The sequence below is a fragment of the Canis lupus genome, chromosome 18 (assembly GCF_003254725.2).
Source record: "Canis lupus dingo isolate Sandy chromosome 18, ASM325472v2, whole genome shotgun sequence".
Lineage (NCBI taxonomy): Eukaryota > Metazoa > Chordata > Mammalia > Carnivora > Canidae > Canis > Canis lupus.
In genome coordinates, this window is record NC_064260.1 from 9,751,121 (window position 1) to 9,767,406 (window position 16,286).

A 16,286-nucleotide genomic window follows, 5' to 3' on the forward strand; every position below is an offset into this window, starting at 1 on the left:
GGTAATTCTGAAGAGCAGAAGAGATGAAAAGAGAATTTAGGATGCTTTTTGTGTGAGGGCCTGTGGAACCTCCCCAGAAATTCTCTTCAATACTGAAGATAAGAATTATTCTTCAAGGCTTTTTAGAGTTTTGGAGAAACTTTGGATGGAGAAGGGAAAGCTAAGAGCATGTTTCCAAGTATACATAGCCTACCATGTGTTCATGTTACAAATTCTTTAATAGTATTAATACTGATTATCAAATTGTCCATGAAAAAGGCAGTATTAACATATACTGGCACCAGCAGTGTATGAAAACGGTATTCTCCACCATCTTCCACACACTGAATATGATCTCTTGGTTTTGTGGGATTTTTTCTGTTTGTTGCAAATATGACATTTAGAATCTGTGTCACTGTCATTTTAATTTGCATTTAATGACTTCTGAAATTAAAGTTTTTTCACATCTGCTCATTTCATATCTACTCTTGTAAATTATTCTTGTAAATTCTCATAATTTTGCCCCATATTGCTAAGGCAAAATTACCTTATTACTGATTTGTATGTATTCTTTATACATGCAGTAATAATATTAACCTTTTATCATACATATTTCATAAAAGTAACTTTTCCCTATCTCTTGTTTGCTTTTTGAGTTATATTGGAATCACACTTTCAAAAAAAGCATTTTACTTTCCACTTTGGTATTGTTTCAGGATTACTCAAGACTACCCACACTTCCAGTGATTTGCTAAAAGGATTCACAGGACTCAGCATACAGTTGTATTCGTGACTAAGATTTATTACAGCAAAATGATATATGACAGGAAGAGCAAGGGAAATAAACAAGCAGTCTGGAAAAATCCATGCACAGGCTTCTTATGTTCTTTTCCTTCTGTGAAGGTCACACCAAGCCTGCTTCTTTCTCCAGAAACAAAAAAAAAGAGCAGTATGTCCAATGCTTCTGCTTAGGGAAATCTATTACAAGCTCAGAATCTAAGGTTTTTACTGAGGGCTATTCACCTAGACATGCTCTGCTTCCCATGTGCCAAAATTTCAGACTCAGAAAAAAAGCAGGCTCACCATAAATCACACGGATTGTACAAGCCATCTAGGCATACTTATTAATTAGGAAGCAATTCAAGTGCCAAGTTCCCAGATGCCATCAAAGGGCTAAATTTCTAAGATGGTCCTTTAAAGACAATAGCCTGATGGGCACCCGGGTGGCTCAGTCCATTGAGTGTCCAACTATTGATTTCAGCTCAGGTCATGATCTCAGAGTCCTGAGATCGAGCCCTGTGTCTAGCTCCACACTAGGCATGGAGCCTGATTTAGATTCTCTCTCTCCCTTTACCGCTGCTCCTCCCACTGTCTCAAAAAAATAAATTAATAAATAAGAATTTAAGAAAAAAATAATAAAGACAGCAGTCTGAGGTCTGCTATGTTAACTCTTTTCTGCATAGGTACCATGATTTCCCAACCCCAGATTACAAAATGTTCATGTATAGGGTGGGTTTCCCATTTTAAAAGCTTTTATTTTTCTATTTAAAGATTTAAACTATCTAAAGTTTATTTTTTGCTATTTAAATATTAATAGTTGCTTCTTGGGTAAGCAATTATTTTTTTCTTGCTTTCTATTTTTCGAAATACTTTAGGTTTCCTACAAAATGTATGTATTTTTTTTATAATTGGAAAAATACAAAGAAACAACTTCCTTTTTTTTAAAGGTTTTATTTATTTATTCATGAGAGACACGGAGAAAGAGGCAGAGACATAGGCAGAGGGAGAAGCAGGCTCCCTGTGGGGAGCCTGATGTGGGACTTGACTCCAGGACCCTGGGATCACACCCTGAGTCAAAGGCAGCTGCTCAACCACTGAGCCACCAAGGTGCCCCAAAACACAACTTACACTGAAATTAAAATTTTATTTTCTAATTTCTTTTTTTTATTTTCTAATTTCAAAATAAAAATTTGTGTCTCAAATAGTTATACTCTCTTATGTTTGCCTTCATATTGAAGTACTCTCTCACCAATTTTATGCTCAATGAAAATTTTTAGAGGTGTGAGTTAATGTTTTAACATCTGTGTTGCACCCGAGTAAAGAATATTAGTCTACAAAGAGGTAAATATCTATAAAACAATTCACCCATGCTTGACTACCAGGGACAAAGTGTACACAGAGTTGAAAAGAAGATGATTAAAAAAAAAAAAGAAGAAAGAAAGAAAGAAAAGATGATTAAGAGTAAAGTGTGGCTCTCAAAAAATAAAAAATAAAAAGTGTGGCTCTCATAAACTCCTGCAAACAAGCTGCTTCTAATACTTGCTTTATCAATGAAAAATATTATGTAAGTGATAGTTAAGTGATTCACTGTGTCACTATAGTCCTAACCCTATCAATGAGTGAACTAATCACATCCTAGAGATACACTAACAGGGCCTCTATAAGGAAAACAGAGATGTTAAAGTTTCAGGAAATATCAAGGTAAAGCTTATGCTCTAAGTATACATACAAGCATTTCTATACATAAAAATTATTAAATATACTCTCCTGTAATACGAAGTGTTTTATATCAAAAATATGTTTTTAATATTTACATTTATGCATTTTTAGCCTGAGAGTAAACACAAGGTTCTGGAGCAGAAATGACAGTAACTATTACTTATATTAAAAAATAAGCCACTTTTGGGATGCCTGGGTGGCTGAGTGGTTTGAGCATCTGCCTTCTGCTCAGGACATGATCCCGGGTCCATGGATCAAATCCCACATCAGGCTCCCTATAGGGAGCCTGCTTCTCCCTCTGTCTGTGTCTCTGCCTCTCTCTCTCATGAATAAATAAATAAAATCTTAAAAAAAGAAAGAAAGAAATCACTTTTCCCACACCTAATACACCACAGGCATCGTAAAGAGAGCCAGTTGGTTAGGCCTGTACATACAGGGGGTAAACCACAGGAAGGATCCCCAAAAGTATGAATTTAGAAGTATGTATATTATAGCTGCCAAACTGAGAAAGGCAGAAAAAAGGCTACTCTTCCTAATGTAAGCAAATTCTCCTTAGCAAGAAAAGGGAAGGTCTCAGAATTTTTACCCTTTGGAATGTAAATAAATGTCTCCAGGGAAGATTAACTTCACAGGGTTTATAAATCTCAATCTTGAATGTCTCCCAGGCTGAGTTTTATAGCCCATTGAAAAAGAAACAAACTTCCTGGGCATTCTCTAACAATCTAATCTCTTAACAATCTTTTAACTTCCAAGTCTTGCCCTGTAACCCAGGTTGTAGTTTTCTTGGCTTGCAAGGCTGTGACCAATGCAGAAACATGAAAATAAACACTTCTTGATAATACAAAGTAAAACAAACCAAAATATTTATATTTGCAGCCCTTGTTAATATCCAACACCTCCTAAAATATTGGCTTTCACACCCCTCTGGAGAGCCTTGGGAATTCCTCAGAGGTGCCCCAGAAGCCTCTTTTCAGGGGGGCATTTAGAGGTGCAGAGTGAGCAGGGCTCTGAAACCCAAAATCCTGCTTCAAATACAGCCCATCTGCTCTCGTAATTTTGGCTTCTAATTATGTTTTTTTGAAGATAAGGCTCAACCGAAAAAAAAAAAGTCATTTATAATGATGTGAATGGAACTAGAGGGTATTACGCTAAGCTAAATAAGTCAATCAGAGAAAAGACAATTATCATATGACTTCACTCATGTGGAATTTAAGGAAAAGAACAGAAGCATAGGGAAGGGAGGGATAAATAAGATTAAATCAGGGTGGTAGACAAAACATGAGACTCTTAATCATAAGAAACAAACAGAAAAAAAAAAAGAAAAAGAAGCAAACAGGGTTGCTGGAGGGGCCATGGGAGGTGGGGTGGGGTAACTGGGTGATGGACATTAAGAAGGGCATGTGATGTGATGAGCACTGGGTATTATATAAAACTGATGAATCCCTGAACAATACCTTTGAAACTGATAATATACTAGATGCTAATTGAATTTAAATTTTAAAAATAAATTAATAATAAATTTAAATATTGCTAAAAAATGCTAACCATCAAAAAAAAAAAAAAAAATTGGGAGGCACCGGTTGGCTCAGTCTGCCTTCAGCTCAGTTCACGATCCCAGGCCCCGCACTGGGCTCTCTGCTCAGCGGAGGGCCGGGTTCTCCCTCTCCCTCTGCCTGCTGCTCTGACTACTTGTGCTCTCTCTCTCTGTCAAATAAATAATTAAAATCTTTAAAAAATTTGAAATCCACTAGGAAAAAAAAAACAAAAAAACCCACCAAAATATCTTAGGCAACCTAAATAAAAATCTTGTCTTATAGAAACAGACCTGGTTCCATTTACATTTACACTTAAACTTCCTTGGCTTGGTTCTCTTGCATTAATGTGAAACCTATAAAATAACACACCACCACAAAGTTAACCAATTATTTCTGGGGCTCCCCATATAGTTCACAGGTACTCAGAAAGTTCTTGACGTTCCATCTGTTGATGTGCTATGTATACAAAGCCACTTGAAAAAAGTACCTAGACACTAATAGTGTCTTCCAAGAAAGCACTGCCCTATTCAGTATCCTGTTTCCAGTGCTAATCCTCCCTAAACAGTGCTCTAATTATCTTGGGGGAGGAGGGGAGCCCATGGGGAAAGGTGGGACCAAAACTTCTGCTGTTCACAAAAATAAGAATTGCCCTTTTCTCTCCACAGGACTCAGACTTCAGAGGGCAGCCACCGTAGTCTCATATCCATCACCCCAGGTCCTCATGTTTCTACCTCCAGATAACACAACATAAAACTTCCTCCCCTCCCCCTCCCCTGAACTCACGACCATAAAAATAAATTCAATACAAATAGATAGATGCCTCAGACCCACCAGTGCAGGCACTCAGACTGCAATCCCCATGCTAACACCTGGGAAGATTCTAGCTACATTTATAAAAATTCAATATTGAGGTTGTATGTACTAATTGCTAAATCTAGAACAATAAGCAACACAGCATTTTCAACATTTTTCAATGTTCACTTATCTATGGAATTGTTCAAAGGACAGCTTGTCAATTCATCATCTTTATTTAGATTTCAAAAAATATATATATTTCCCGGGATTAAATAAGTCTGAGTTCTGCTTGCACCTCTGCTTGTTATGTGAACTTAAGCAAGTCACTTAACTTCTCTTGGCTATTTCTCATCTCTAAAAGGGCATATGGCCTATTCTGAGAAGTGATCCAAATGGAATCTGGAGTTTTCATATAATTATTAACTGTCTCTCAACCCTCATATATACTTGCAAATTTGATGAAGGGCACACTGTCATGTATAATTTACCCGTCAAAAATTTTCACTGTACTTCTTTTCCTCCCCTATTTTGTTCTAAGATTTTATTTATTTATTCATGAGAGACACAGAGAGAGACAGAGAGGGGCAGAGACACAGGTGGAGGGAGAAGCAGGCACCATGCAGGGAGCCGGATGTGGAACTTGACCCCAGGACCCCGGGGTCACGACCTGGGCTGAAGGCAGAGGCTCAATGGCTGAACCACCCAGGTGCCCCTCCCTCCCCTATTTCTATTGCAAGTTCCTATGTGTAGTAGAAGACAGGAAGACATCACTACAGGGAACATTCTCGAGGTGTAAGCCAAGTAAAAAGACAATATACAGTATTTTAATCAATTCTGCAAAGCATTTGCCAGTTATTAAAAAAAATTAATAAAGGTAATTTTGGTTCCCATTGCCCTCGTTTTGTGCTCCCTCTTCCCCAAAAGTGGACTGGTTAATGATAGAAAAAGTAAAATAAGTGAGAACCACTGACTGATAATGCACCCAAGAGCTTATTCAATAAATATCTGAGGGCCCAGTTACCAGGCTTTAAGCTAAACACCCACGACAAGGCCCAAAAGCTAAATTTTTGGCCAAGCCATAAATACATCCTAAAGTGGATTATCTGGGGTCCTCATGCCTTAACTGCATCACTAAAGCCTTAATGGCATCATCCTGACTTGATTCTACAATTTGTGTCTGAAGGAGAAATTGGGAGAACAGAACTCCCTCAGAATAAAAAACTAAAAAAGCCATTGGTGTCTCCACTCCTCATGGAGGGCAGAAGCTGAGGAGACACCACAGTCTTCAGCCAGCCTTATCAAATGTCTCTAATTCTGTTAAGGAAGGAATGCAAGTAAAAGAATCACTTAGGAAAATACATATTTGAAATACGGAAAATATCTAAGATAATACTAAAACTTTCTGCCCTATCTCCAAATAGAAATCATTTTTTAAAAGATATTCAAATGATAAATAAATAGAAGATTCCTACTAAGAGTAACAACACTTAGTTTACTTTCTAAAATTATTACCATTTTTTCCTAAAAATACAGACCAGGGATCTTGAATGGACTTTCTCATTCATGAATTTTATTTCTACATGTGGATTTGAGAGGCTTATTGTTTAATTGTTAAGTGGTAAAATCAGTTATTAAAATATATCAAATGCAATTGCAAAAATGATCAGACAAATTAAAATTTAATTTTTCTCTATTAAATTTTGAGCCAGCCTGTCAAAGAGAGCATGCAGGGGCAGCTGCAAGGTGCACCGCCAGGCCTCCACGGGGCTGCCATCTCCTGAATCCCCCCAGGTGCTGATGTCATGAGTCACAATGGACTCTGGCTCCCAAACTCTGAGGAAAGAGAGTTCTATACGACGCCAGCCGATTTAAACCCAAACCACGACTTCTAAATCAAATTCTGGGACAGGTGTCTGGTACAAGAGCATGTTTTATTAGCCATCAGGTGTCATGCTGGAACTGGCACATTGTTCAATAATACCAAACTTTGTGGAAATAGTCAAGATTTTCACAGCTATTGGTCCAAGCGTACTCATTGAAAATCTTCATCTGAGCACCTGGGGGCGGGGGGGGGGGGGGGGGGGGGGCTCAGCGGCGGAGCATCTGCCTTTGGCCCAGGGCGTGACCCCGGGGTCCCGGCATGGAGCCTGCTTCTCCCTCTGCCTGTGTCTCTGCCCCTCTCTCTGTGTGTCTCTCATGAATAAATAAATAAAATGTCTAAAAAAAATGCATTAGTTTGGGATGCCCGGGTGGCTCAGCAGTGTAGCACCTGCCTTCAGCCCAGGGCGTGACCCGGGGGTCCTGGGATCGAGTCCTGCATCGGGCTCCCTGCGTGGAGCCTGCTTCTCCCTCTGCCCCCGTCTCTGTGTGTCTCGTGCACGAATACATAAATAAACCCTTTAACATAAAAGTCAGCATCTGTGCCTCGGAGCCACCTCCCCCGCCGCTTGCATTCACCCAGAGCGTGCAAGGAGTAAAGTCCGACACGCGTCTCCGCGCCGGGGAGCCGCGCTCTGAAATCCCTCCCGAAATGCGGCTGGATGTACCTTCTCAAAGTTCTGTGGGCTCGGGACAAGGGTCGGGGGCAGGGCGACCCCGACCCCGCCCCCGCCCCCCGCCGAGCACCGCGGCCCCCGGCGGGCTCGCCGACCCCGGAGCGCGAGGGGCGGGCAAGGCCAGAGACGCGCGCGGGGCGCGGGACGCGGGGCGCGGACAGGCTTCGGGACGCGCGGGTGCCCGCCCCACGGCGCCGCCCGGCCCGCGCCCCGGGGGTACCTGAGCGCGCGCGGCCGCTCCGCAAGCCCCGCCCGCCGCCCGGGCCGGAGAGCAGGCAGGTTCCCCGCAGCGCCGCGAGCCTCGCCGCCGCCGCCAGCATCGCGCGCCTCGCCGCCTCTCCCCTCGGGGCGTCAGCAGAGCGAGCGCGCACCGCCCGCCGCCGCCGCAGGGGCGCCCGCGGGCCCCTCCGGCTCCGCCCCCCGCCTCCTGGGCGGGGCCGCAGCGCGCTGTGTTCCGGGCCGCAGTCGGCCGGGCCCGAGCAAGCCCCGCGGGGCCCTGGGGGCCTTTGCTGGAGCCGACTGTTCGGCCTCCCTCTCGTCCTTCTTCTTCCTCTTGCCTTTAAGTCCAACCGGTCTCTATCCGGACCAGTAACCCGCTTCTCCGGTGCGCCCGACGGAACCCTTGTGCCGCCGGAACCAAGATGCTGTGCTGCGCTGGAGGCCGGGGGACAGTGTCGGCAGCGGACCGCCGAGCCTCTGAGAAGGGTTGGTCGGGCCAGTTCCGGCGGGAGAGCGCGGCGCTGAGGGCTTGGTCTCCGTCTCCTGACATGCACCGGCAGAACCTTCGACCCCCGACTCCTCCCTACCCCGGCGCGGGTGTAGGAGGTTGGGGTAGCGGGAGCGGCTTCCGGGGTGCCCCGGGCGGAGGCGGACCGCGGCCGCCCTCCCCTCGGGACGGGTACGGGAGTCCGCACCACACGCCGCCGTACGGGCCCCGGTCTAGGCCCTACGGGAGCGGCCACTCTCCGCGACACGGCGGCAGCTTCCCGGGGGGCCGATTCGGGTCTCCGTCCCCTGGCGGCTACCCTGGCTCCTACTCCAAGTCCCCCGCGGGGTCCCAGCAGCAATTCGGCTACTCCCCAGGGCAGCAGCAGACCCACCCCCAGGTAATAATAGCCAGCGTTTGCCGAGCTCTTACTGTATGGCAGGCATGGTACTAATAATAATCCCTCTCCATGGATTATTTTGTCTAATCCTCTATGAGGTGAGATACTATTGTTGGCCCTGTTTTGCAGATGAGTAAACTGAGGCTGAGAGAGAAGTTAAGTAACTTAGGTTACCTTCAGTACTTTCTGAGGTGGTTTTTTTTTTTCTTGTTTTTTTTTTTAAGATTTATTTATTCATGAGAGACACACACACACACACAGGCAGAGACACAGGCAGAGGGAGAAGCAGGCGCCACGCAGGGAGCCCGACGTGGGACTCGATCCCGGGTCTCCGGGGTCACGCCCCGGGCTGAAGGCGGCGCTAACCCGCTGGGCCCTCCGGGCTGCCCTGTGCTCCCTGTCTGCAGAGCCCTCCTGCTTTGGACTCGTGCACTGCCGTTCACACACTGTCCTCTGCCGGGGGCCCGGCCCGTTCGTTTGAGTAAATTATTCTCCGAGGGATAAGAAAGCGAAAGCATCCCCAGCAGAGAGCTCACCGGAGTTACAGGGTGACAGACAGACAGACACTGGTGCCATTTCCCTACTAATGGAACCGCGGCGGGGGCGAGGGGCGGAGGGGGTGGGGGGAGAGCTTCAAACTACACTGGCTGCTTCTCAAGTTTTCCTAAGGGAAGATCGTTGATTTTGTAAGATTCTCGTTCTCCTGGAGACCGAGGGCTATTTCTGGTGTGGCTAGGAGGTCTGTGGTTCAACAAGCTCGCACGGTTTTCTAACTTCCAATAGGGCTAAACCAACCCCGACCCCTTTTTGAGTCCAGAGCTAAGGAGATAAAATTGCACAGGATGGAAAGGTTCTTGAAATTTTGAAGCTGTAGCGTTAAGAAGGGAAAAGAAAAAAAAAAGATTTTTTTTTGAAAATTTTTGTTCAGAAAAAAATGATGGAAATTTTGAGGAAAAATGGAAACACAGTTGCTTATTTCATCACCAATGGGTAGTTCTGCAAAGCTCCTACATAGAAATTGAAAAGTATTTGAGCTGAGCGTTGGCATGCCGTTAGACCGGCCTAAATACTCTTACAGACCAAAACACTAGGTTAAAGGAAGAATGGATTTTGGAATCCATTCCAAATGGAACATGTTTGGGTTCAAAACACGACTTTTAAACTAGCAATGTGATCCCCACTAGCTTTTTTTTTTTTTTTTTTAAGTGCCAATTATCTCTACAAAACATTTTTTTAACTGATGATTTTTTTTCTAAAGGGTTCTCCAAGGACATCTACACCATTTGGATCAGGGCGTGGTAGAGAAAAAAGAATGTCTAATGAGTTGGAAAGTTATTTCAAGCCTTCAATGCTTGAAGACCCTTGGGCTGGCCTAGAACCAGTGTCTGTAGTGGATATTAACCAACAATACAGCAATACTCAAACATTCACAGGCAAAAAAGGAAGATACTTTTGTTAAACATTTCTGAAATTCACCTGGAAGCTTCATGTGTCAGGAACATCTTGGACAAAACTTTTACTCCTGTAATTAAGTTGAACCCTAAGATGGTGACTTTGAATAACAATTAGTTGAGTCTTCTTGGTACTTTTCATCATATCAAGTATTGTTGATATTAGAGAAGACATACAGTACAGTAATTTGCAACATTTAGCTCTTTGGAAGTGCCTACCACATTTTAGAAGATTCACAGTTTCCAAATATTTAACGTTCATGGTTATATAATGGACATTTGTCTTTCAATGGTTTTCCAATGTTTTAAAATAAAACATTTTTGTCTTTCTAGATATACTGTGGTTTTGTCATATGCTAAAGAAATAGAATTATTAAAACAATGCCTGTAATCACTTGCTTAGAATTCATAGATAAATATTTTGAATACTACTTTTGAAAATGAAATAAACCATCCTTTGAGCCAGAGACAGTTCTATATTTACTCACAGGGGAAAGGATGAAGGAAGAGAACAGAAAAGAATTCTATTCTTATTTATTATAAACATTGTTCTTTGTGCATATTTTATGTAAATGGTTTTGCAAATGCATTGAAACTTGACTGAAAGTCACAGAAACCCACTTAAAGGGTATTTATACTTTTTATACTCATTTTACTGGAAAAGGCAGTGATAGGCTATTTCTTGCATAGTTAGATGGAAGTGTCCTGGATGTAAATTTTTCAACATCTTTGAATATTTTGGAATCATTTTCTCTTGAGCTAAGGAAGGTAGAGTACCAGCAGTCAAATCACTTCTTCCTTTGTGAAGAGAACATCTCTGTCCATCCCAAGAAAGATTTGTCATGCCTGGATCATGTTTCTGTCATCTTGAACCAGTCACTCTGCCCAAGGCAGTGAGACCTAATTAGCTTGAACTGTGGACCTCCCCTATAATGAGACCGGGTCCCATAATCTTCCGCCCCAGTAGGCCTGCCTGGATTAGAAAAGTGGTTTTTCCAGAGGAAGGGATGCTGCATGTGTGTACCTACATTAACTATTTAAACAAAACTAAGTCTTCCAGCATTCAGGTTTTTTTGGGTATCTTGAGATCACAACATGATGAAGATAGAGCTACTTAAAAATCTGTTTAAACATTCCCAAAAAGAAACCTCTAAAAATGAAATGGTCACACCACCTATTTGACCCATACTCCGTTCTGTTAGTTCTCACAGAGGCAAAGAAGAAAAGGAGAAGGGAAAGAGTTTAGATTTATGGAAACTTTTGTGACAGCCAGGGATATTTCTACCAATTAATAGCTGGATGAGTTATTTAACTTCTCTATGCCTCAATTTTTTCATATGTAAAATGAAAATAGTACCCATGTCATAGAGGTGTTGTGTTTGAGGATTAAATGGGTTTATGTGTGCAACTCTTAGGCCAGAGCCTGGCACATAGTAAGCACTCAATAAATGGTAGCTATTACTTTCTCATTCACCCCTATAGAGCCTCAGCTGGTAGAATGATGTCTGGGAAATAGTAGGTGCTTAATAAATATTTGGTGAATGAATGCAGACATTCTGATTATAACTACTGTATTGCTCTGCCTTGTCTCCTGTTCTAAAAAGGATAGTAAATTAGTAATTTTCCCCAATATTTTAAAGGAAATGTCTTTATACTCTAACATCTTGTCTTTCCCAGATGACTTGAGGTCATGATGTGTCATGAAAATTAGAGCAAATAGAATACTTTTGTAAACCTCTTAATGAACTTTATAGGTAAGAAATACTATCTTTAGGAAATTGCATTTGGAAATAATTATTAAACCACCTCTTAGAGATCACTGGATTATTGGCAAAGATGAAAAAGGAAGTCAGGAAGGATCTTGTGCCAATGTATTCATAGTGTATTTGGAACATACACAAATTGTAACAGTTTTAATGGTTTATGTGCATTTTATTTCACTCTAAGTGTAATATCAAACAACGAAATGTGAAATTCTTTCTTGCCAAGTTACCAGCATCCGCTTCCAGAGCTGACCTTTTCTGACTTTCTTAAGAGAAACTTTTTTTTTTTTTTTGTCCTCAGGAAAGGTGCATTACTGTTTGACTCTAGTTGATAGTGTATTCAGTTATCAAAGTTCTTGCAACATTGATAATTTGGTTTGTTTCTATTATTAGTCTATCTTTGTTTAGCTGAATGAAAGAATTGATCATTCTCTAATATGAAAAATAATTGCCTTTTATTGTTACAAAATACACATTTTTACCTCCATAGAAATGCTATATAACTTAGAAAATGTTTTAGTTAAGTATGTAGCTTAAATATTTAGATAACTAAAGAACGGAGGTATAACCTGTAGTTGGGTCTTCAAACAAGAGTGTGTGTACTTGGAGTCTTCGACCTTCCAAGGAAAATGCAGGCATAGAAAATTTTCCAGATCCTCAATTCTCATGTATACTCTTTGTTAAAATGATGTAAAGAACATTTCCTTGTTTAGTGGATTATGCTAGTTCTCCTTTTTACCTTCTGCCTTTTCATAATCACCCTTCTCCCAATTTACATAGGAAAACTATGGTGAGTTTGTGTTTTATAAAAATAACCCCAACAGTATTTCAGGTCCCACATACTCTTCTTCTAGAACCTTGCACTACGCCATCAAGATGTGGAGTTAACATCCCTGTCAACCTGCACAGACCTTTTTGACTGCCCAATTTAAGAAAGTGTGGTGGAAGCTAATTTGTATTATGAGTGAAGTGTGGTCTTAGAAATGGGTTATCTTGGCCCAGGTGGAGATGTTCAGAATTCAGATGTGTTATCAAGTAGGAGATAGTACAATGACAGTTTTAGTTTAATAGCCTTGCCTTTTTTGTTTCCTGACTTCGAAAAACTCATTTTTCCTATGGGTGACTCGTGTGAAAGTAAAGCAGAGAGCAGGAAAATAAACTGAAGGTAAAGTTACCTTATTTTTTAGGCAACAAACAAATGATAAGATTATTTGCCTCATCTATCTTAGAATATTCAAAACTGGTACAAAAGCATGATTGGTTTTGGTGAATGCTGTCAAGCCATTTTCACCATTCTCCTAATAGTAAAGAACCTGATAAATATGTCTCAAACCTGTCTCAGTAGCATTATTAGCACGGTTTCAAGGAGGAAGAAATTAGAAGTTCCATGTTTATTTCTGACATACTAATCATAGATTTTCCAGTGAAAAGATCACATATCAAAGGTAAGTTCATGATTGTATATTTTCCAGAGCATTTTTCAGATACTTAGGAGAAACATTAACCTTTGCCAGTTCATGATCAGATTCTGTAAATCCATATTAATTTTAACTGGCCCAAGTCTTTTCCTTTTTCCTATTGTTTCTTAATTCTGAACATGCATTTAGGTTTAAGTTAACAGAAACACATTATGGGTTTTTCGTAAATAAGACACATAATAGTCATCGATACGCCTTGCATATTCCCTGAACTTAATAGTGATTCATTATCTTTTTTTGCTCCTAATTTCCACAATCTAAATTTTCATCTAATCTAAGACACTGTTCTATGATTCATAATTACATACCACTTAGTAAAAACACTGGCCACTAAACTGTGTGCCATCAATTGTTAAGATGCATCCCAACTTCAGAAATGTTAGGATGTGTGTCTTAGTTTGATAAACTACCATAAACAATAAGAGCAGAGTATATACTTAGGTATAGGTAAATGGAATAAATATCCCCAAAATGTACACTAGGACATAGTACATTTAGCTTTAGAAAATCAGTTTAGTTATGATTAATTCTCCCTTTTCAGATATTTTATATTAAATCCTAATTCTGTAAACATGATTGTTTTTCAAACATAAGTTTTCTAATCTATATATCATTATCCTCAAGAAATCTCTGCAATTTCCAATTTTGTGGGAGGTGTTTTTACTCAGTTTTTTTCTTGATTTTAAGCTCTACTAGCAAGATGACTAAGTGAAAGAGTTACTGATAAAGTCTTACTAAACATCTTTGGTTAACTTTCCAAAGGATTAAGAAGGAAAATGGCTTGAACAACAAGGTCTTTTATGAGGGTGGTCTTCAATTCTTTGCTTTTAAAATTGAAGAAAGCTCAAATTGTCAAAATCATTAAAAATAATTTGATTACAGATTCAGTTTACAAATTTTGGCATATACCTTAAAGAGTCCGAGAATTGAGTGACATCACTATGACAATTCTTTCTGACCCTTTTTTTCTATATACATGAGTGAGTTTTCTCAGCATTTATATCTACACATAAAAAGTACTAATAAAATAGTAAAATAGATGTCTTATTCTAGCAATAACAGAACTTACTCATAAATATAAGAAAATACAGCACAATACATTCTCATTGAGATACATTTCCAATAAGACTTATTTTGTTTATAATAATTTATTAAAATTAATGTATTTATGTTTTTGTAATTTGAGTAGTAATAGTAATCCAGACAACAGTCTTCAACACTTGGAGGTTTATAGTTGTTGGAAACCTATTTTTTTAATTTCTAAAAATATTTTTTACTTCAATAAATGTTTTTCATGTATTTTGAGACAGATTCATAATAGAGTATCAGTAAAAGGCTTTCAAGCAATACACTATATTGCAATAAGATAAAATTACATGAGAGAATACAATGGAGAGATGAATTGGGAATAAAATAGCATAAAGTTTCTGATACCTGTTCTAAGGAGTGATGGTGCATATCAAATTGCTGTGATATATTGATTCAGTTAGAGACCTTAGTAATGTAAGAAATTTAGCTTAAAATTTCAGTATTACAGAAATGACTTCCTTTACAATTTTTAAGATTAAGTAAAAATATTTTTATATTGACTTGAATGTTTAAGAGGCTATATTACTTTTAAAAATTATTTTAGAAAATATAAACCAAAAATTTTAAAGATCTTCAGCAAAGGAGGAATATAATTAACTATAAATCCAAAAGAAATCAGGGAAGGAGTAAATCCAGTACAGTAGTAAGTCCAAATATAGCACAATGAATCTAAAAATAAAAATTTGTTTTAAAGAAACATCAGGAATTAGGAAAATGGAATCCATCTATTTGCTGCTTTTAAAAGAATAACATTTAAAATAAAGAGGTATGGGGCACCTGCGTGCCTCAGTCAAGCAACCGACTCCTGATTTTGGCTCAGGTCATGATCTCAGGGTCATGAGATCGAGCCCCACATCATGATCCACGCTGGGCATGGAGCCTGCTTAACATTCTCTCCTTCCTTTATGCCACTGAAAGTACTCTCTCTCTCAAAAAAAAAAGCAAAATGAAGAGTTATAAAAAGATTCAAATTCACAGTGATTTAGCATCTCGACTAGATATGGATATGGCAAGTAGATAGGAAATTTGTAAGAACAGAGAAAAATGGGACACAAAACAGATTATAGATTATATGCATATTCTTTTCAAGTCCACAGCAAGTAATTTTTATAAATACTCTAAATCACAAAGAGCCTGCAAATTTCAAAGATTTGATTGATAGCCAGACTGTGTTTTCTGACCAGAATGTTTGATAAATTAAAAAAAAAAGTACCGTCCATCAAAAAAATTTAAAAATAAATCTGTGAAACAGGAGACAAACTGTAGAGAATGTTAAGAAAGCAAAAGCGTGGGATCCCTGGGTGGCGCAGCGGTTTGGCGCCTGCCTTTGGCCCAGGACGCGATCCTGGAGACCTGGGATCGAGTCCCACATCAGGCTCCCGGTGCATGGAGCCTGCTTCTCCCTCTGCCTATGTCTCTGCCTCTCTCTCTCTCTCTCTCTCTCTGTGACTATCATAAATAAGTAAAAAATTAAAAAAAAAAAAAAAAGCAAAAGCGTATTCCCTTGGACAAACTGAACAGAAACTAAATGAAAAAAAAAGGGGAGAAGAAATAAACCCACAATATTAACCTTTGGTATAACATCTGAAACTATGCAAAAAAAAAAGACTACAGTAGGAAAACAATAGTAATGGAATCACCTAGAAGAATAATGCAATAGTGAAATCTTCATTATTGCATCATCCATTTTTTAAAAGACAAATTTTAAAGGCAAATGCACATTCAAAGGTGACTGAAATGAAATAAATGATGTAAAAGTGAAAAAATTGGACTGACCATTCTAACTGATGCTTACAAATCTAAAAGTGAACACGTTTTGCAATTATGAAGCACAGAAGCTAGCCATCCTCTTCAAAAGTGTGACATCTAAGGTTTAAATTGTATTGCTCTTGAAGATTCAAGTGTAAGAAGCAGCAAAGGAAAAAAAAAAGAACCAAAGGAATACTTAATCCAGAGCTCATTGGAGATACACTTGAAATCTAGAGTCAAGAATTATAAGTTGAATATGCTCTAGGCTCATGACAGTTAAAGAATGT

General features: G+C 39.8%; 2 protein-coding genes across 5 annotated transcripts in view; one reads left to right on the plus strand and one right to left on the minus strand.

Moving 5' to 3' along the window:
- The window catches only part of SUGCT (succinyl-CoA:glutarate-CoA transferase), a 713,960-nt gene extending 706,232 nt beyond the window's left edge, over positions 1 to 7,728 (minus strand). The window contains exon 1 of one of the 2 annotated variants that reach the window (XM_025449593.3): positions 7,584 to 7,728. In XM_025449593.3, the coding sequence (XP_025305378.1) occupies positions 7,584 to 7,683 (100 nt within the window). In that variant the 5' untranslated portion in view covers positions 7,684 to 7,728. The remainder of the gene's footprint in view (positions 1 to 7,583) is intronic. The other variant, XM_025449590.3, reaches the window with a different exon arrangement.
- A 64-nt stretch (positions 7,729 to 7,792) lies between these two features.
- Positions 7,793 to 16,286, plus strand: part of LOC112661519 (M-phase specific PLK1 interacting protein) — a 119,787-nt gene continuing 111,293 nt past the window's right edge. For 2 of the 3 annotated variants that reach the window (XM_049096425.1, XM_049096424.1), the window contains exon 1: positions 7,793 to 8,469. In XM_049096425.1, coding sequence (XP_048952382.1) covers positions 8,005 to 8,469 — 465 coding nt within the window. In that variant the 5' untranslated portion in view covers positions 7,793 to 8,004. Of the gene's footprint in view, positions 8,470 to 9,727; positions 10,255 to 16,286 lie in introns of those variants that run through there. The other variant, XM_025449596.3, reaches the window with a different exon arrangement.